At 41.7% G+C, this 20,954-nt stretch overlaps 1 protein-coding gene across 4 annotated transcripts in view; it reads left to right on the forward strand.

Annotated features, from left to right (window-relative positions):
• frmd4ba (FERM domain containing 4Ba) overlaps positions 1-20,954 on the forward strand; it is an 80,375-nt gene that overhangs the window by 19,761 nt on the left and 39,660 nt on the right. For 3 of the 4 annotated variants that reach the window (XM_015959917.3, XM_015959918.3, XM_015959919.3), the window contains exons 1-7: positions 6,141-7,011; positions 15,136-15,201; positions 15,337-15,431; positions 15,524-15,616; positions 15,894-15,978; positions 17,232-17,288; positions 17,688-17,710. In XM_015959917.3, the coding sequence (XP_015815403.3) occupies positions 6,850-7,011; positions 15,136-15,201; positions 15,337-15,431; positions 15,524-15,616; positions 15,894-15,978; positions 17,232-17,288; positions 17,688-17,710 (581 nt within the window). In that variant the 5' untranslated portion in view covers positions 6,141-6,849. Of the gene's footprint in view, positions 1-6,140; positions 7,012-15,135; positions 15,202-15,336; positions 15,432-15,523; positions 15,617-15,893; positions 15,979-17,231; positions 17,289-17,687; positions 17,711-20,954 lie in introns of those variants that run through there. The other variant, XM_015959920.3, reaches the window with a different exon arrangement.

The following is a 20,954-nucleotide window of genomic DNA, read 5'->3' on the forward strand; positions in this document are numbered from 1 at the left end:
TTTTTAAAAACATTTAATATAATCTCATTACTACCATGTTGATGATATTTAGCTTTTAATTTTAATTGACGTTCTTTTTCTGAATGCGCCCTCCTATGAAGGTGTGTAAAAGTCGTGAGGAAGTTGAGAACTCTCATAAATGTTTAGAGTCATTTAAACAAATAACTTGTTTGTGAAAACAGTTTTGGTCCCCAGCCAGAGCCGGTGGGACAAACTTTCGTTTGCATGCCAGTTTAATTCAAATACCGTAAATCCTCTAATACAGGCCCGGGCCTGTATTAGAGGATTTACGGTATCTTATTTAACTTCTAAGTATTTATTTCTGGGCGTACCTCACACCCAGACCTCTTACTTTCACTGATGTGTTCTTTGAGACTCACACTGTGGCCATCCATGTTTTCCATCACTCCAGTGTGATATTAAAAACTACTGACTGATGCTTTTATGCATCTTGAATGGAGTGTCTTTGTCGAATCTGAGCACCCACGGTCCCTTGGGGCAACATTTTTTTATGGCAGACACTGCGGGTCTATTGCTGACACCGTGACCTCTGCACCCCTTGTGCTCCTCCCTCCACTTTGACCTCATCCTCTTCATAGCATCTGGGTTATACACACACATGGTTTGTAATGGCCTCTAGCCTCCAGCGTGCCCCTGAGCGCCGTCCCATAAGTTGGGTTCTCCAGATGCCAGCAACGAGCTGATAGGTGGACGGTGGCAGATTTAGGCCTTCAGGTTTTGATGTGACCCCCCCCCCCCCCCCCCCCCCCCCCACTTGGCCACACAAAGCCAAGCCTGACTGTACAGCTGTAACACATAATAAGCTCTTCTGTGTGCTCATTCATTCATCAAAAGGAGCTTGATCACATGGAGTTAATTGGCTGTAATTAAAATGTCTCGCGGTTTTCTTAAGCAGATGCAGTGGCAAATTCAGTCAAGATGTACAACGGCAGCCTCTCGCTGACTGGTTGTTGTATTTCCTCGGTTGTCAAATCTGTTTGCCTCGGAGAAGATAGTTATAGAAATAGTTCCTTTGGTTTTTCATTTATGGTAGGACAGTGGCAGGAAAGAGTGTAAACTGTATTTTAATTTTATGAAAGTCAACAACAGAAAGTAGAATGACCAGAAATAGTATTTATTTATGCTTTATGAACCTGATCTGATCATCTATGATGTATAAGGACAAATCATCCTCCCAACGGGTATCATAGCCTCTGACAGCTGCTTCGGTTCCAGCTACAGCTGACAGCCAGGACAGCTGTGTGTGGTATGAGTGTGCGGACACGTTGGTGTGAGGTTTCACCTACACGCGTGTTTGTACCGAGCTCTCAGACCAGAATGTTGTCTGTTCAGCGTGTCAGCTGCAGTCTCAGTATGTGGCATGTAGCTTGTCAGCTGCAGACCCGTGTGGGTGACAGCTGTGTTCCCCACCCCCCTCCAGCTCCCTCGACCTTTGACTCTTTTGCATTCACCGGGAGGCCTTCCCTGTTCAGGCAGTTAATCAGCCACTTACTGTACAAACCATCTAAAGCTGAAATGAACGAGGGATCAGGGACGGTGATGATCAGTACAGTGACATCTGTCATACCCTGCCATGTATTCCCCAACAGATTCAAGCCTACAAGTGCTGAGCTGCAGGGACTGAGCAGAGAGAAACCCTGCCTGTCTTTTAATACATTTCCAGTTTTAGGGTATTAATGACGTGTGGGAGAAACTAAATGGCACAGCTTTCCGTTAATGAGGAAAGCCTCCAGACAGAATAAATTATCACACATTTGCAGCTTTGGAAGTCCGCCCTCTTCCCCCCCCACCCCCCCACCCCCCCCACCCCCAACAAGGGTGTGTGTGACACTCATTTACCCCACCTGCTGGCTAGATGACGACAACAGTGTGTGCACTATATATGTCATCAACTTCTTCATATCTGTGTGAGAGAATAGGTTTCCGCTAATACCTTTGGCAAATCAAGAGCAAATATTTCCCAATTCACAGGGCTTATTGTCTATTATAAGAGAGGACTAAACAACCTCTAGTAAAAGATGCTTAAACTGAGTGAGATTGCATCCTTTCACATCACTTTCAGAAATGATAAATGAGCCTGCGTCATGGCTGATTGTATTTTATCAGGTTAATGTATAGTTTTATTATACTTGTATGAGACAATTTGGAAAAGACTATTCTCTCAAAGATAAAAAGAACGCAAAGCTGCAAAAAATAACAAAAATAACCAGCACAAGGATGTTTAAGGAGGACTTATAGATTAACAAACATCACAAGCAAGACATTATTACATGACGTCATTTCCCCGTACAAGTCGATCACAAATGGTGTGAAGATGACATAAAAAATGACTTCCTGACTCAGGGGCGACAGGATAATTTGGGGAACAATATTTCTCACAACACCTGTCCTTATTTTTTCCCACTTCAAGCACTGTTCATGTAGTTGATTGTAAATAGCCTTGGGGGGGTAAAAGAATGAGGCTTTAAGTGATCGGAGGCTTGTGTGTAGCACATGATTGAATTGTGCGACATCAGAGGGGCTGATCAAAGTGTGAGGTCATGGTGTTGAGGGCTGCTGTACCAGGCTCCAAGCAGGAAGCGCTGCAGATCTTCACACTGGCTTGTGCAAACAACCACTATGGCAAAGACGTGTGTAAAATGATTTAACATCAAGAAAAATGACCCCATTGCAAATTAAGCTGACAGTTTAATAAATAAAATGTATCAATGATGATAAACTTGGTTAATAAGAACTGATTAGCAGATTGCACCACGTTGACTGAGTTCATTGTTTGCTTTTTCTTTGAAGGGTGACTGCATACACTCTAGCAAAGTTGAAACTAAATGTCCCTCACAATGAGCTCACTTGTTCACTTGGTCATGTTTTAGAGAATTTGGGATACAACAAAACAAACAAACAAATAACATAACACAATAGGAATGTGGAAGTGTAATATAAAATATGTATAGTACAACTTGAGAATGTAATTAAAGAGAATACTTGTGAAATAACTGAAATAATAATCACACAACCATCCATTAGAAAGCATGTTTTATTTTGTAGGTGAAGTGTGTTATTTGTTCCCAGCAGCTGGCTTCCAAAACCAAAACATCATCGATGTAGAGAACGTTTGTGCCAAACTCGAGCTGTGGCCATAATGATTACCAAAGCAAGCAACTGACCAACCAAATAACACTGTGTGTGTTCATAAGGCAGTGGGGCACAGCACTAGTGAGTAATAGCAGTGAGGCAAGTATCTTGGTCAGTTCCACATTCACTGTCATTATAGAAATATATGAGGATAATTGTGAGTCACACTTTTATTCATATCCTGTGATAAATGAGCTCAAGCATTCACACAGAATTTTGATTTTATTGCATTTATTTGCATTAGGAAAAAGTAATATTGCATGTCCCAGAGAGGCTTTTTGAATGTTTTATTTATCCATGGTTAAATCCACCATGCATCTTTAAAAGAGTGCAATTGACTGTGAAAATATTAGGAGCTCAATGCATTCACCAGCTAATGTCATCAGTAAGTTATTGATTCAAGCAATTTACCCTTTTTCAATACAACTGGATTGAAAGCTTAATTGGTACAAAAGGCTTTACATAATCATCTCTACAGGAATCGAAGCAGGGGTTAAAGTCCAGCAGAGATCCAGCTGTAGAGATCTATCTGTAGAGATCCAGCTGTGGAGATCCAGCTGTAGAGATCCAGCTGTGAGATCCATCAGTAGAGATCCATCAGTAGAGATCCATCTGATGAGAGCCTTCTGTAGAGATCTATCTGTAGTGATCCAGCTGTAGAGATCTGTCTATAGAGATCCATCTGTAGAGATCCATCTGTAGAGATCTATTTGCAGAGATCCATCTGTAGAGATCTATCTGTAGCGATCCATCTGTAGAGATCTATTTTTTGAGATCCATCTGTAGAGATCCATGTGTAGAGATCTATCTGTAGTGATCTATTTTTAGATCCATCTGTAGAGATCTTTCTGTAGAGATCCATCTGTAGAAATCTATTTTTTGAGATTCATCTGTAGAGATCCATCTGTAGAGATCCATTTTTTGAGATCCATCTGTAGTGATCCATCTGTAGAAATCCATGTCTAGAAATCTATTTGTAGAAATCCATCTGTAGAGATCCATGTGTAGAGATCTATCTGTAGTGATCTATTTTTGAGATCCATCTGTAGAGATCCATCTGTAGAGATCCATGTGCAGAGATCTATCTGTAGTGATCTATCTGTAGAGATCCATCTGTAGAGATCTATTTTTTGAGATCCATCTGTAGAGATCCATGTGTAGAGATCCATCTGTAGAGATCTATTTTTTGAGATCCATCTGTAGAGATCTATTTTTTGAGATCCATCTGTAGAGATCCATGTGTAGAGATCCATCTGTAGAGATCTATTTTTTGAGATCCATCTGTAGTGATCCATCTGTAGAGATACACGTCTAGAAATCTTTTTGTAGAAATCCATCTGTAGAGATCTATCTGTAGAGATCTAGCTGTAGAAACCCATCTGTAGTGATCAATATGTAGAGATCCATCTGTAGTGATCTATTTGTAGAGATCCATCTGTAGAGATCAGTCATTGGGAAAAGACAAGGCAAGAATAATTCAGAGATATGAATATGGTCGGACATTTTGAAGCTAAACAAAATCAGGAAAAGGGCTCTAGATCTCTACAGGCACAAGGCTGTTGATAATCTGGCCCCAGAGACAGAGGCTGAGGAGAGTGTGAATAGTGCAGCACACCAGAGAGACAGGGAGATAATTAGGCAAGGCTCAGGTGAGCCTAATAAGGCTGGTTAGAGAAGATGATGTGCAGAATGAATGCCTGGGAGCTGAGGGAACATCTAATTTGTCTGAACCAAAAATCAGCCGAATGTCACACAATAGCTTCGTTTCCACTACAGGAACTTCAGGGTAGATGTACAGGAACCTCCTGATGCGCGTGTCTCCACTTTACCGGAAATGCATACAGGGCAGAGAACCGGCATTTAGGAAAACACGCGTTGTTGGCACGTTCTACGCCAATCGGTGACGTAACTCACAACGCAGCGGTCAGGATGTGCTGGAGTTTTAGCACATTCCTTACAGGGCCAAACTGTAAATGGAGACAGGACAGCAAAGAGGACTGGGCCTTCGAATCTCCTGGTCAGTGTCCCCCTCGCTGCATTTACCCTGAAGTTCCAGTAAAGGAGACCTGTACAACTGACTGAAGTGGAACCGTTTTTTTCTGGAGTGTCGTGTTCTTGTGTCGGCCATCCTGACTCCAAAACTCCAAAAGTAGATCAGTTGTGGATTTTGCTTTGGTCATTAATTTTTAAGTTTCGTTAAAATTTCTTTATGAAATATTTTGCTAACAGATAAACAACATTGGTTCCTATAGTCAATGGAAAAGTCTTACGTTTCTTATGTATGGTTTATTTGCTCTGAATGACTCAACTACTCTGACACCAAATCTTAACCTGGTTTATGAAACACTCACTGAGTTAGAGCAATTTACCGTATTTTCCAGAGTATAAGTCGCTCCGGAGTATAAGTCGCACCAGCCATAAAATGTATAATGAAGAAAAAAACGTATATAGGTCGCACTGGACTGTAAGTCGCATTTTGGGGGGGGAATTTTTTTTTTCTTATAAAATCTGAGACCAAGCATTTCACATTGCAAGACAAGTACCTGTAACAATAACAGAATAAACAACGCAGGCGCAGCAGCGCACCACGGTCTCAAGCAGAGGATAGCGGTGTTTGAAACCCTCCCAGCGGGACAGGGGAGCTCATCCCTGGGTCGGAGCCTCCCGGCCCGCAGCAGCTCACCACATTCTCCAACAGGTGATGGCAGGGCAGAGGAGCTTATTCCTGGTCCGGACCCGCAGCAGAGCGGTATACATAATTTGGTATATAAGTCGCTCCGGAGTATAAGTCGCAGAACCAGCCAGACTATGAAAAAAAAAGTGCGACCTATAGTCCGGAAAATACAGTAGGTATTTATTTGTGATTAGCTGTAGCGGCTATGTTGAACTGAGTTGACTTCAGAGGTCAGCCATAGATGTGTATCCATGAAAAACTCACTGAGTTAGAGCAATTTACCGTATTTTCCAGAGTATAAGTATGATATAATAATTATTATTTACTTACTTAGTTTCCTTTAAATCCATTAAGTAATTCATGACATATATGTACAAACACATCCAAAGACTTTTTTGGCTGCCGTTTGTGTTTGAGTGGTGGATAAAACCTAAAGAAACATAAATGTATGCCGGATTAACTCAGTTCTCCAGTTATTTCTAGTTTTCCTACAGAGAACAACCAGTGGGAATGTCTGGTCTCTTCAGGAAATTGCTCCTACATCCCAGACAGTGTGACAGACAGTTCCACACCCTTTCCAGACAATAAAATAAAATATGTAGAAAAAAAATAGGAAAATATGAAAGCTTGTTTTAGAAGAACTCTTTTAGAAGAAGAAGCATTTTAGAGGTTTGTTTCAGTGTTTAGTGTTTGGATACGACTGTGTTTACATGAAGGCGAGTCGGAGCCTCTGTAGCCAGGGCCTCATGGTTCTGTCCTGCCCTCTCTTACACTCTGAGGCAGTGTTTTGGACCGGGGCCCAGGACCGAGCCTGAGGCACCCTGCTCTGCTCCAGCCTCTCTGGAGCGCCGACTCTCACTGACATTATTACATCAGCCCAGAGACAGAAGACTTCAGTGTGTGTGCCGGCGCTCGGATGCTCCTCTCAGCTTGTTGGTTTAGAACACAACAAAGTGGCTGAAAGCGTGAAGCGTCATTGATCGCGGTAGAAGTCTTCCAGTAGAGACGAGCAGTTCTCAGTCATGGCCCTGCGCATCATACGTGGAATGGAAGACCTGGTGGCATCGGGCAGCCAGGTTGTATGGAGCCTGGCTCATCAGACACTGAGGAGGTTGTACAAGCATGGGCTGATGCCATGCAGGCGCCTCCTGGAGTCCTGGTTCAGGATAGGAAAGTGCTACCAGGTAGGTCAACGTTTAAAGAGGCAGATAAAAAGGTTTTTTTTTTCATTTGCGATACCAAATTTCACTCCTTTGGCTCAACTTTCCCCTTAACTTGCACTTTTTCCTCCTTTGGCTCATTAGTGTGAGCCATGTTTATTGTAAGGAGGCACAGGCTGCTGCTTGGTGACTCACAAAACATGGTTTTTAACAAGGGACCCTTTCCCCACACACATGGCAGTCATTTGAAAAGCAGCATGAGAGGCTGTTTGATCTCACTGTCTGGTAAAGGAGAACGTTCAAAGTCCTGTTTGAAAATGTCTTCTTGCTGAAACACCTGAATGCTGCACGCTTCTTGAGTTAGGAGAGTTGCAGGATTTCTCCTAGTTTGCGCTTTCTCTGCATGCTGCTGTGTGAAGAAAGAAAATAACAATCTCTTTTGACGTCTTTTAAAAAGCCACAAACACCCTGGAGTTAAAATAGTTTTCAACGCAAAGAAAATGAACCAATCAAAGTTTTGAACCTGCTTAAAAAGCATAAAACAGGTTAAAGCATCGGTAAGCAGAAACGTCTGCTGTGTACATATAATTGATCTAAATACTGTTATCGCTCAGCTGGTGGTTCCCAGGAGTTCAGATCTGCTCAGAACTGTATGGTGGGCCTGCTTGAGTCTGGTCAGGTCAGCAGTACCAAGAAGAGCTCAAGCGGGTCATGTCATGGACAGAAAGTTTCACAGACACTGAGCTAAAATCTGATGTCATAATATCCCCATCATATAGTCTGAGTGCTAAATTATATAAAGTTATTATATAAAAGCTCTAACTCAGTTGTATAGGTAAAGTTTGGCGCCAGTGCCATGTTAGCCAGGAGTACGCCACATCACACACTCTGAGCGCTACACATTGCATAAAATCTTTGCTTAAAACGTTGCCATTCACTTTTGAGTCAACCACACTTGTCTGTTAGCAAATGAGGATGGATTTTAATGATGCTCAGAAAATTGTCTGACTTACATTCGCTAACCTCTGCAAACAGAAAAAGAGCTACAGCAGAGCTCTTTAAACTCATTTTCTCCTCTTCTACATGTCTAGTTTGATGACATCAATTTGGTGAGACAAACATTTGTAGTCCTGGACGTCTTTGCAAACAAAACCTAAAAACAACTTCCAAAATAAGTGCCTTATTGGAATCAGAGTCTATCTTTAAAATTGACTGACATCACATGTGAAATCCCCGGCCCACAACAAACAGGATTAGAACATAGCTTTTATAGCCCTATTGACTTGCATCCATTTATTCTTTTTTCTGGGGACCCATGGTCTGGAAGCAGATGGGTGTGATTTAGGCTCCCTATATTGTATGAAACTGCCCGTTATCTAAAAGGGCTGTAACTGCATTATGTAAAGGATGGGTTGTTTACATCTTACTTACGAACCATAAAATGTGAGATTCCATAGAAATATGAAATATAAATCTGATGGATCTTTGACTATTTTAACCAGAAGATCAGAACTTTTTATTGCAGGGATTAAGTGACACTTCGTATTAACCCCGAAGAAAGAGAGAGTCAGGCTTATAATAGTTAAGAGATTTATTTCTACACAATTTAAACAAGACTGACTTAAACACTCTGTGTAGTGATGGACTAAGGTGGAATGAGACGTGCGATGAATGATGTATATGTGGACTGTTGCTATCAGAACCAGTGGATCCGGAGAAGCATTTAGTTCTGAGTGGAAGTGACTGTTTAGCTCTAAACTACGGTTGGAGATTTAAAACACACATGAGACGCCATCTGTCGGTCTACGTACCCCAGGGGAAGCCTCCGTTTAGATCCAGAATGTCGAGGTCTTCTCGGACCCTGCTTGGAACCAAAGCCGGTAGAAAAGCAGCGGTGCTGACCAAACTAGTCTTGGAATGCTTCCAGATCACGACAGCTAATTTTGGCATTGGCGAGACCCTGAAGGGGTCGTGAGGTTCATCTTTTATTCTGAAGGAACCGTTGCAGTCAGATGTAACTTGCAACAGATTTTATCCAGTTTGTCGAGGTTCTTTTGGCTGAAGAGGAAGTCCGGATGGCCGGTCCAAGACTTTTCTAGAACACTTTGAACTAAAGAAAAGGTGGCATGGAATAGTTTTTATAATTGTCTTTTTTTGGTTTACTGGCAAATAGGGCAGCTCAATTAATCGAATTTTAATCCCAATTACGATCTGAGTTTTGAACGATTATTATAACAAAACTAGCCGATTATTTGCTCCTCCCACTTGCGCTGCCCTGAGTTGCAAATGAAGCGCTCCTCCCACAGTGTTGCCAACTTATCGACTTTGACGCTATTTCCAACAGCTTTTCAGACCCCCTTCTTGACTTTTTAAATCTCAAAAGTATCTAGCAAACACCTGAGAAACGTCTCTGGTAACCCTTAGCTACTTTCTGGATAACTGTCGTCGACGTTTCCTGCAGGTTAGCTAAACACTCCGCCTGCGCTCCGGACCGTTCTTCACAACATTAGGAAAGGGAATGATGTAGTGATGTGTCAGTCGCTAAAGAAACGTCTCTCAGAGCCGGCTTCCTGTTGGAGTAACCAGAGTGAGTGACACACACACAGTACCTGCGGGCTCCTGAGCCGCTAAAAACGGCTAAATGTGCGTGTGCAGCACGCTAAACACACGTGCAGGTTGCCCCTGATTGCTGTGAGACCGGGTTGGGGGGTGGGGGGTGCAGCTGTGGTTGGGACAATTATTACATCAACTGATGGACCGGTAAATAAATAGTTTATAAATAAGGTAGAAATAAGTTCCTCACGCTGATAAATAATAACTAATCTCTCTGAGGACACGGTGCTAGTGCACTCTCCTACAGCACCTTGACACGACTAAATAAATGTTATGCAAAATGTTGTGAACATCAATTTATTTGCATTTATTTGTTAAAAATGCCACTGTATAATTCTTGCTGTCAGTATTTGTAAGATATTGGTATTTGGGTCTATACGGGTTAGACTTAAATGAGTTAAACAATGGTCTGTAGCCCTTGGGTCATAGACTATGAGCTGTAAGTATATTGGTCTTTTTATACTGGGAATCAGGAGTTATTTTAGTGATCATCTTGTTTCTTATTTATTTTTGTCCTGATTGTGCCCTGAGCAATTTTATGACAGAATAAAAACAAATAAAATCAGCATAAATTGAAAAATCGTCTTAAATAATCAAGATCTCAATTTCAGTCACAATAATTGTGATTATTATTTTTGCCATAATCGAGCAGCCTAACTGACATGCAAAACAGGGTTTATACAAAAAACACAGAAAACCACGCCTCGCGTCAGAAACTAAGGTTCTGATTGGCTCAGACAAAAGAAAATGTGTCGTGTGACTTTAGCATTACGTGTCATCAGTGTCTAGTGCAAATGTCCAAGATTATAATTACTTGTAAAATACTACTGATCACAGGATTATAATATCAAGTAATAACATTGTCATTTCACAGATTGATTGAACATTGGGCTCACATTATTATTGGTAATAACAAAGTTGTTGATTATGTGTTTATCAAGAGAGTTCTTCGTCTTCGTCTTGAGCTGTAACAGAGGTGAAGCAGTTCAGATGCAGAGGTCATGAAAGACCTTGGCCACTATCTCGTATAGATTAGCCTGTCAGAGACTTTATGTCTCTGCTCGAGCAGACGCAGCAGATCATGACCTTTAGGTCAAAAACAGGACAGTCATGACGCAGGCAAGGCAGCAGCTTTGTATTCCATTCAGGAAAGTTATATCTTTCATTTATTTAGCGCTTTTGTCTCCTTTCTCCCTGTTTTGATGCTTGAACCGCACGTTACCTGGACAGACAACAACCCACATTAAAATTTCTGTACAAGTGAGGGAGAAGTTAGAATATGGTGCAAAAGTCCATTTATTTCGGTAATCCAGCTCAGACTGGCAGACCGTTTAAAACTGCAATAGCAATTTTGGAAAACAAATGAACTTAAAACAACAACGTTCTAACATATTATAGGTATAATATTTTGTGGGGATAAAAGAACAAACTAATTAATGAAGTGGTTTTCTCGTATTTGTCTAAAAACCTCCACCAATAACACGTTTTGGACCCTCCAGTTGTTGCTTTCACCAAACCCTCTCACTTCCCTGGGTCCATCACTCCTTATGCACCACACTGGTGTGAGAGGTTCTCCGCTCACCATTCGTAGTCACGGACAACTAAAGATGTTTGGACATAGATAATGACAACAGGTGTTTAGCGCTTTCTTGTTTCCTCTGACAATGTGTGTTTCCGGTTCTGGCAGGAGCTAAGAAGATGAAACCTAGGGTGAAACCTAGCTTGTTCTGTAGATTAGCTATAGCAGCTTTAAAGGCTCAGGAGCCCTCTGCAGGTGTTATGGATTCACCCCCCCCCCCCCCCCACCACCACCACCACCACCCCCACACTCCCACCCCCAGACCATTACATTTGAGTAACCCTGGTTTAGAATATTGAACCTTTTCACAGCATTTTGATTATCTGAGATGTAGGATGTAAGGTTTTCATAAGCTGTAATCATCACAATTATAACAAATACAGGCTGAAATATCTGGACTTACATGGAATGACTCTATCTCATAGATTAGTTAGAACTTTTGCACCTATTTCCGATTTTTGGAATTTCACTTGTAGACTTCTCCTTTTTACTTGATGCACTGTCATTCACAGTTATTTAGATGAAGGCAAATCACAGACGTACTTTTTTACGGTTTTCCTTTAAGATACCTTGTTAGTGACAAAGATTCTTGCTTCCACTGATTCTGTGACGGAGTGAGCTTAAAAACGCCTCACGCGTGTAGCTTCCAGTGTTCAGACATCTGATGTTTGCCGTTAACATCCCACAAAGCTATCATAACTCTAACCCAAGTCCTTTGTTGAGCCCTGCTCGGTTAAATCTTGTTGAGGTTCAGGGCGTTGTCACACAACAAAGTGGAAAAAGCGGCTCATGCTGTGTAAAAGTGAAATGACAGCTTTGATGTGGACTTGGGAACAAAATGACACTGAAGACAAAAGTTTAAGACCAGACCAGAGGGCGTCCTCCTGTCCTGCCATCCTACCAACTGGACCCTGAGTTTCCATCACAGATTCCAAGAAGTTTGATGCCACGTTTTTCACTGAAGTCATACAAATAACACAACACATATTAGGGAATCAGTCTGCTATCAGCCAACACAGCATATTGTTTTATCTTTTATTATTCGTGGTTCTATTGTTTGAAGTTATTACACAGAGGTCGTTCTAATTCCCTTCCAGTAAACGGAAAATAGCAAAGGAATCTAAGAAAAACAGCTTTCGCTCACTCACAAATGACTAAAAGTAGTTTAGAAATATATTATTAATTAATCCGTAACACTTATAAATCATTAATAAATGTTTGTTATGCATTAATTGTGGCTGGGAAAGAGAGAAAACTGACTGGTTTCATGCAAAATACTGAGCCAGACAGGTCACCCTTAAAGATGTGTTTATTTTTTATAGTGATTAGCATTAAAATATCACAATGTGATTGAAGTAAAGGCTGTCACAGACAGAGTAACACACAAACAAGGCCAATTAAAAGGTATTGGCTGAAGCACATGCTTATTATGCCAACCCCTTTTTCAATACTGTTTAATATAGTTCATGTACACAAGGCTTAACACCAATGGGAAGAACAAAACATATCTAAACAAAAAAAAAACAGCAAGATTAAATTAGCTTTCCACCAAATTTATACATTAGGCTAATTTAATAACATCTTGATAAAAAATATATACATGAAAGGCCAACGTTTCTATACTATTATCTTGTACCTTTCATTCGTGCTTTATATATTCTTCTAATAATCTAGTTTTCAACATATTTTAAACACATAGAGTGAGCTACATCTTTTTCAATCATTTTCATAACTGTTCCACAAATTAACTCCTCTAACAGAAACACATCTCTGTTTTATATTCGTCCTTGTCTTTTTCTTTTTAAATAATCAGTTCCCCTTAAGTCGTACTGACTGGTTCATTGAAAACCATATTTTAATTTTTTTTAATTAAAATCAGCCACTCTGAGTTTAACATGCAGGCTGAACATGAAAATAGTCTCCTACACCTTTCTCCTGCGTTAGCTTCTGATAGAAAACAGACGGTAAAACTCTAGGATTAGAAAAGCCTGACAGATCTACGTCACGCTGTCACTTAACATTCATGGACTCACCCATCTTGACTCACGACGGGGAAGGCTGTTGTTGTTTAGCATCCAGGAGACAGCAGAGAATGTATCGGTTAGTAGAAGCTAACCATTAGCATTAGCAACTCCACCACGTGGCAGAACTCCTCCAGGCTTTTGTTATTTGTGGAGATAAAACATTCACGTTGCAAAGAAAATGAAGTAGGGCTGAAACGATTCCTCGAGTACCTCGAATAATTCGAGTACAAAAAAGCCTCGAGTCAAGTTCTCTGCCTCGAGGCTTCGTTTAATTTATGTTTAATTAATTCATGGTTTTGCAATCGCCCGGGGTCATGTTTCACCCGGACCGAAATAAGTGACGCACATACACACTGCACTGAATGCCCACGCGAGTAGCGAATGTAACTTGGACCTCGGTGGAGTGCGAAAAAGACAGAAAATGTCAAAGGTGTGGGACCATTTTTCATGTGGTAAGGTGGAAAACGTATTCCAGTGTAAATACTGTAAAATGGATTTAGCCTAGCACCACACCACATCCTCCATGCTGCAGCACCTGACCAGGAAACATCCACATGTAAATGTCTCTTCTGCAAGCGGGCTCGGAGGTCCGCTATATATTCTGTGGACACTGTTTGACTTTTTCGTTTGTAGCACTCAGTTTCAGCTCACACTGTGTGTCTGGTAGCAACACGTCGGACCTGAAAATGTGCTAAAAATAACAGTTTTTACACAACACGTCGGACTTTTTACTGTGTTGTTATTGATCTCTGTTGTCCCTCGGGGTTGCTGCAGGAGGACACAGGTATTTATGAGAGTGGCGGAGGAAAACGAAAGAAAGTAAATAAATGTTTTGTGGTCAGTATTATTTGACATAACCACGGCAAACCTGCTTTCTCGACAATCCTTGTTATTGTGTGAGAAAAAAGTGTAGAAATTAAAACGGACGTGTGTTAATAGGGAAACAGCTGCCGAGCCATGTTTGCGCATGCGCCGTGAGTGGTTCTGTTGTTGTTTGGGACGCAGCCGCTCGCAGCGCTACCTCAACAGTTCCTGTTTTTGTCTGGCTTGCAGGCTGTTTGATTCTCGCACGAGGATAAAATCGGCTCAGGCTGTATACTGATTTTTTGCACAGGCATTTGTTTACTGTGAAGTAAAGTTGAAGTGCTGAAGTTTTGACAACAAATTTTGAATAAAACTTGAAGAATACCTGCGTGCTCATTTTAAGAGGTCTTTCATATTTTATAACATGCTATTTGATATAATGGTTTACAAACACAAAAGGGTAATTTATTAGAGTACTCGATTAAACGATAAAAGATTCGATAGAGTACTCGATTACAAAAATATTCGATAGCTGCAGCCCTAAAATGAAGTCAGTGGTAGAGTTGTGTTGCTGTTAGCCAATCAGAGGTGAGATGTCGAAATATCGGGAAATAAGACTCCAAAACCTGTCCTCCAAGGCTCAACTATGATGATACTCTCTTCTAGTTCCTGGAAATGGTGCACTGGTATCCCCCCCCCCCCCCCCCCCCCCCCCGACCAATTAAAAGACATTCATTCTGACTGGAGACTGCAGATGTATTGATTAAATGAGTGTCCGACACTTTTAACAAATGCATAATAAACACTTAGTAATGATTTGGACTGGATTGTGTTTTAGTTTAGTTTCTTCACAAGAGATGACAACATTTGGTGGCTGTAGGACACATTAGAATGCTGCTTTCTGGAATATGAGAAACATTTCCATTGCTCCCTTAGTAGTTTTCATCATTTCATTCAGCATACAATCAAACAAACCACATCACTGTCCAGCTCCTGAAGAAGAATCCAGCGTTTTGTGTAGTTTAAACTGTAACGGGGACAAAACATGCAGGTGAGGGTGGAGACTGTGTTGTTCCGGGCTTATCTTGCAGGAGCTTTCATGCTTCGTTTCATCTTCTGTCTGCACAGATGACTGAAGGTCGTCTGGCCCAGGTTCACCTTCTCGATGGCAGGAAGCTGGAGCTGCTGGTTCAGGTAGCTTTAGTTTCATTTCTTTTTCACAAAAAATGTTTTGTGAGTCAGAAATTATGCAAACTTTTTCTCTATGTAATAATTTTTATTCAGTTGTAATTTCTAAGTTTTTCTTGTGTTTCACTCTGAACCCTCCAGCCTAAGCTGTTGTCCCGGGAGCTACTGGATCTGGTGGCCTCACATTTTAACCTGAAGGAGAAAGAATATTTTGGGTTGTGCTTCATAGATAACAAGTAAGCACACCTCGGCATGCTTAGAGATGGAAAATTCAAAGGATGACAAAGAAAATTGTAAGAATGTTATTTATTATTTCACCCCTACCCAGTAGCCAGAATAACTGGCTCCAGCTGGATCGTAAAGTCCTCGACCACGACTTCTCTAAGACTTCAGGGCCACTGGAACTCAAGTTCCTCGTGAGGTAAGTGCAGTTTCTGGAAAATATAAACAAGTGTACGGTATTATCCAGCGAATAAACCACTCTGGTGGTCGAAATTCTGTTTTGAACATCAAGAAACTGCTGCAGAATGAATTTCCACCCTAGACCATCGACATATAAAGAGTTGTAACATGTCCAAACCAGCAGGTGGCAGTGATGTGCCAGACAAAGAGTTGCTGTTTGAAATCAAAACAAGTTATCTGTGGATAATGCTAAACATCCCTGTGAATGAATGCTTTGATGTTCTGTTTCCTCACAGGTTTTATGTAGAGAAGATCGCCCTTTTGAAAGAAAACACAACAGTGGAGCTCTTCTTCTTAAACGCTAAATCTTTAGTGTTTAATGTAAGTATTTTTTCACTGCTTGAAGATGCTATTTCACTGAAATCTTGACAGTCTTATCCTTTTTTACTTGACGACACCTTTCTAAAGGTCACTTTAAAGAGATAAAAGAACATGTGAAAATAAACAACAATTAAGAGTAAAAGCAGTGCATGGGAGCTGTTCGCTTACTGATGACTAGATGATTTATTTGACTAAGATGAAAGAATGTGTCAAAAATTTGAAACAAAGCCTAGATTTGTGTATTTTATTCATCATGCCCTGTTAAAAGGTTACTTTTGCACAAAGATACTGTTTTTGCTAATTTCTTAATTTATCTGGCAGAATTAGCACATCTTAAAATATAATCAAATGAAAATAATAACTTTAAAATTACAAGACAAAAAAGAAAATATTATTACCACGACTACCACTATTACTACTACTACTTCTGTTGCTATTATTAATAATAATAACATTATTATAATTTGCTCATATTATTTGGACGTAGTACAGTATGTGCATTGTATAGTATTGAATGTGTTTCTGCTGCATAGTCGCGTTTCCCAAATCTTATAAACTACAAGACTCTGGGAGTAATCAAACTACTCTAGGAGTTCTCCGTTTCTAGTGTTATGCTGCGTTCAGGGACAATACTTAATGTTCAGATATTTTGCTAACGACCCAGTTTTACCCATAGGTTTTACCTTATGAAGTTTGAGTTCTGAGATCTTAAGCGTTAAGATGTCTAAGTCGTTGAAAGGGAAATTAAAACCGAGTGAACGCTTGTAGCAGTACAAGAGCAGTTAGTTGTTACGCAGAAGGAGGAAGGGAGTTGTAGCGTTTACAAGTTTACGTGAAGGCAGCATGAGATCAAACGTTTCGGCAGTGCAGTTTTTTTCGCGGGGAGAGCAGACTGGTCTCCATGGGAGACGGAGACTGTTGAACCTGCTTTGGGACCGTACCACTTTCCTGAATCGGGCTCTAACTTCAGACGGGATCCGAAAGTATCTCCGCACTCAGCTCCGTACGTTTTCCTTCATAAAGTAAATTGTGGGATTATTCAAAATAAAAAAAATAAAAATAAATAAAAAAACACGTATTCGCTCCGTTTCGTTAACATTTTTAAACGCCGCTGTTCGGTGGTGGTAGAGTCGGTAACGGTGGGACCGAGGTACGGATTGGAAGTATGGGGTTGTCTCTCGAGTCAAGTGTTTCGGATACTCGGCGCTCTCTTTGTGGCTTTCTTTTTAATCTCCTGCCTCTTTTGCCAACAGGAAACTATCGAAGTGGAGAGCGAACATGTTTTCAAGTTAGCCGCTTTCGCGCTGCAGGTAAGGAAGCGTTTTGTCGCAGCCCCTCCTGGCTGTAGAAAAGCCACTCACCCCTAAACGAGACCGAGGACCGACGCTTCAGGCCACGGGACGTTCCTGGGAAACGTCTCTCTGTCTCTGTCTCTCGCGGGTGTTTTCCTCTAGATTCACTTTGACCTCTAAAACCTTTATGAAGAGACCTCCGTGTATTCTTGTAAATATTAGCTAAACTATTAGATTCATGCTGAAATGAAGAGATCAACACACACCTCAGTTTTTGTATATTTTCAGAAAAATTCACGTTTTCATTATTTAGCACAGATTAGTCAAAATAAATTTAGGTTATTTTAGTGAAAAATACAGTCCTTTTGTTTATATTGAATCATGTTTACTAACTGAACTGATTTTCTGTTTTCCAAGGAGGCCAAAGGAGAATACACCAGGTAAGTTCTTTGGTTTGGATTATAGTTGGTTAACTTCCTTTATAATCTATTCTGAGTACGGGAAACCAAATTTATCCTGGGTAATTTTATTATCAATGACGTATGCTTATAAAATGTAATTATTGTACAAACAAAACAGCCAGAAGTATTAGTTTTCCGGCCGCCGTTTTGTTTACTTTCTTATTAGGTTTGTTTATGTAAGTATGTATAGTTCATCCTTTTATCACTTGTTAAATCTCTTACATGCAGTTCAACACCTGATACTTTTTAAGGAACAAATATCCAACAGGCTGATTTTACTCTCTAGGATGAAAACACGGTGAATATATGTCATTTTGTTTTTTCAAGTGGATAACAGAGTTTTACATTACAGCATCCTTCAAACATTCAGAAAGTGTAGGATGTGAAGTGGTTTTGAAGAAAGTTATTTCTCAGTTTGGTGCGATTAACACTGTTAGGATAATGAAGCTAATAGTCAGATTCTTTTAAACAAACAATCTTGTATTTTAGCTGTTCAGTCTCACCAATAACCACAACATCAGAAACGTTTGCTGATTGTGGGAAGCAGATAAAGTCAAATGTTTCGATGTTATCACTTACGCTTTCTGTCCTAATGTGCTGCAGAAATATTTGCTTCATCGCTGTAATAGAAGTTGTTGTAAAATCACACCACAAACTTAGTTTCTAACAGTGTAGAAAATCTCCAGTGTAGAGCCCTGCACTGGGACCATGTAGGTCCCCGTGAGTGGGTCCCCTTGAGTGGGTCCCTGTGAGTAGGTCCCCGTGAGTGGGTCCCCATGTGTGGGTCCCCATGAGTGGGTCCCCGTGAGTAGGTCCCCGTGAGTGGGTCCCCGTGAGTGGGTCCCCATGAGTGGGTCCCCGTGAGTAGGTCCCCGTGAGTAGGTCCCCGTGAGTGGGTGCCTGTGAGTGGGTCCCCGTGAGTGGGTGCCTGTGAGTGGGTCCCCGTGAGTGGGTGCCTGTGAGTGGGTCCCCGTGAGTGGGTGCCTGTGAGTGGGTCCCTTGAGGGGTGCCTGTGAGTGGGTCCCCGTGAGTGGGTGCCTGTGAGTGGGTGCCTGTGAGTGGGTCCCTTGAGGGGTGCCTGTGAGTGGGTCCCCGTGAGTGGGTCCCCGTGAGGGGTGCCTGTGAGTGGGTCCCCGTGAGTGGGTGCCTGTGAGTGGGTCCCCGTGAGTGGGTGCCTGTGAGTGGGTCCCCGTGAGTGGGTGCCTGTGAGTAGGTGCCCGTGAGTAGGTCTCCGTGAGTGGGTCCCCGTGAGTGGGTGTCTGTGAGTAGGTGCCGGTGAGTAGGTCTCCGTGAGTGGGTCCCCGTGAGTAGGTGCCCGTGAGTAGGTCTCCGTGAGTAGGTCCCCGTGAGTGGGTGCCTGTGAGTAGGTCCCCCTGAGTGGGTCCCCGTGAGTGGGTGCCTGTGAGTGGGTCCCCGTGAGTGGGTGCCTGTGAGTGGGTCCCCGTGATTGGGTGCCTGTGAGTGGGTGCCTGTGAGTAGGTCCCCGTGAGTGGGTGCCTGTGAGTAGGTGCCCGTGAGTAGGTCCCCGTGAGTGGGTGCCTGTGAGTGGGTCCCCGTGAGCGGGCGGTTGTAAGACCGCAGCAGGCGGCCTGATATGGATAATTGATCCCACGATTGTTTATAAGTGTTATGATTAAGACAGGAGTGTATAAACTAACCCCGCCATTCCACAGGATGCATATCCGTCTTGTCACATCAGCGAAGCGTAATACGCTGTTAATAACGTTCTAGTGGTTGTCTGTTAACCGGCACGGAGCAGCACATCTTGAATGCGTCACAGAAGCGTGTCGCGTTGATCTGCCAAAATTGCGCTTTTGATCTGTTAAGCTTCCAGAATGCATCAAGCTCAGCAGTTCAGACCGGGCCAGACAAAAGGTCAAACAATGGAGCAGTGCAGAGCATCTGGCAACTCTCAAAACTAAAGACACGTGTACATTTCCAGTTGCTTAACTAGTAAGAAAAAATATGTCATTACCTATGGAAAGAATAGAGGATTGACATATGGAAAAGTTTGTTCTCCTGAAATAAAACATTCCCCCAATATGACCAAATTTTATTTAAAGCATATAGTTTCTGTTTCTTTTATTAGTTATTGGGTCTGCAGGTGGAGGCGGTGTTGGACGTGTTGGACGCAAAATATGCAGAGCTGAAAGAGGCTGCAGGTCATGATCAGAAAGTCAGCGAAAGCTGAGTTAAAACAATAATCCCGCACCTGTCTGCTGGGCAGTTAAAGACTTATTGATCACAGTCACCATATACAGTTTTAACAGTAAATTCAAACTTAACTCATTCACTGTCATTGACGACTAAAGTCGTCATTTTAAATCCAACTGTTCACTGCTGTTTGCATTTTTTTACTGTGTGGGCATCGGAATGAGCCCCCACACCATGAGAACAAACATCCCAGCTCTAAAGCCGATCTCCATCTGCATACGTCTCATGTCACATGATCAGGAAGCAGAAAATCCATGTGATAGGAGATCGTTTTGGGTCGCTGCTGTAAAAAAAAAAGTGAGGCGCGAACCGGAAAAGCTTCTGCCGATCACAATTCGACAATGGATTATGAAAGAACGGATAAAGCTCGAAATGCGCGGATTCTTCCTGATGTAAGAGGCAAGTCCGCTTTGTTTTGGTTGTTTTGGCGTCGACATCATCTAAGCGCACAACGTTCTGTGACTCTTAAAAAAACAGTGAAAACGATGAGAAACGCTGGCAGCGAAGGCCTTTACCGATCAGGAAACCGCTGACAGTGAATGAGTTAAAAAGGTATCACTAACTTTCCTACTAACTATAGTAAATGTTACCACCATAGCCAATACAACAGTTCATCCCGTTTCATGATGTAGAATCAGCATCTGAAAAAAACCTCTTCACCATCTGATTGGTCTGTTGTGGTACGCTACAAGGAAGCACAGTTTACTCATATAAATAATGGCAGCCTGTTAATGTACAACTTGACTGGCTCGGAGTTGGATTCACATTGAACCTTTAGTTAATAATTGTCTCTTTATTTATTTATTTTTAACTTGTGACATTGAACGCCACAGCTGCTGGCCGGCTGCCATAGACCATACTGTGTTTTAAAGTCTGAATTTCTCTGCCGTGCTCTTGGCCGCTAAAGCAGATTCACCAAGTTTTAATATCAAACACGTTTACCATCGTCAGCTTCTTCTCAGAAGTCGTAGTTGCATCATGTCTTGATAGATGTTTTAAAAAAAATTGT

This window comes from Nothobranchius furzeri, chromosome 3, assembly GCF_043380555.1.
Source record: "Nothobranchius furzeri strain GRZ-AD chromosome 3, NfurGRZ-RIMD1, whole genome shotgun sequence".
NCBI lineage: Eukaryota > Metazoa > Chordata > Actinopteri > Cyprinodontiformes > Nothobranchiidae > Nothobranchius > Nothobranchius furzeri.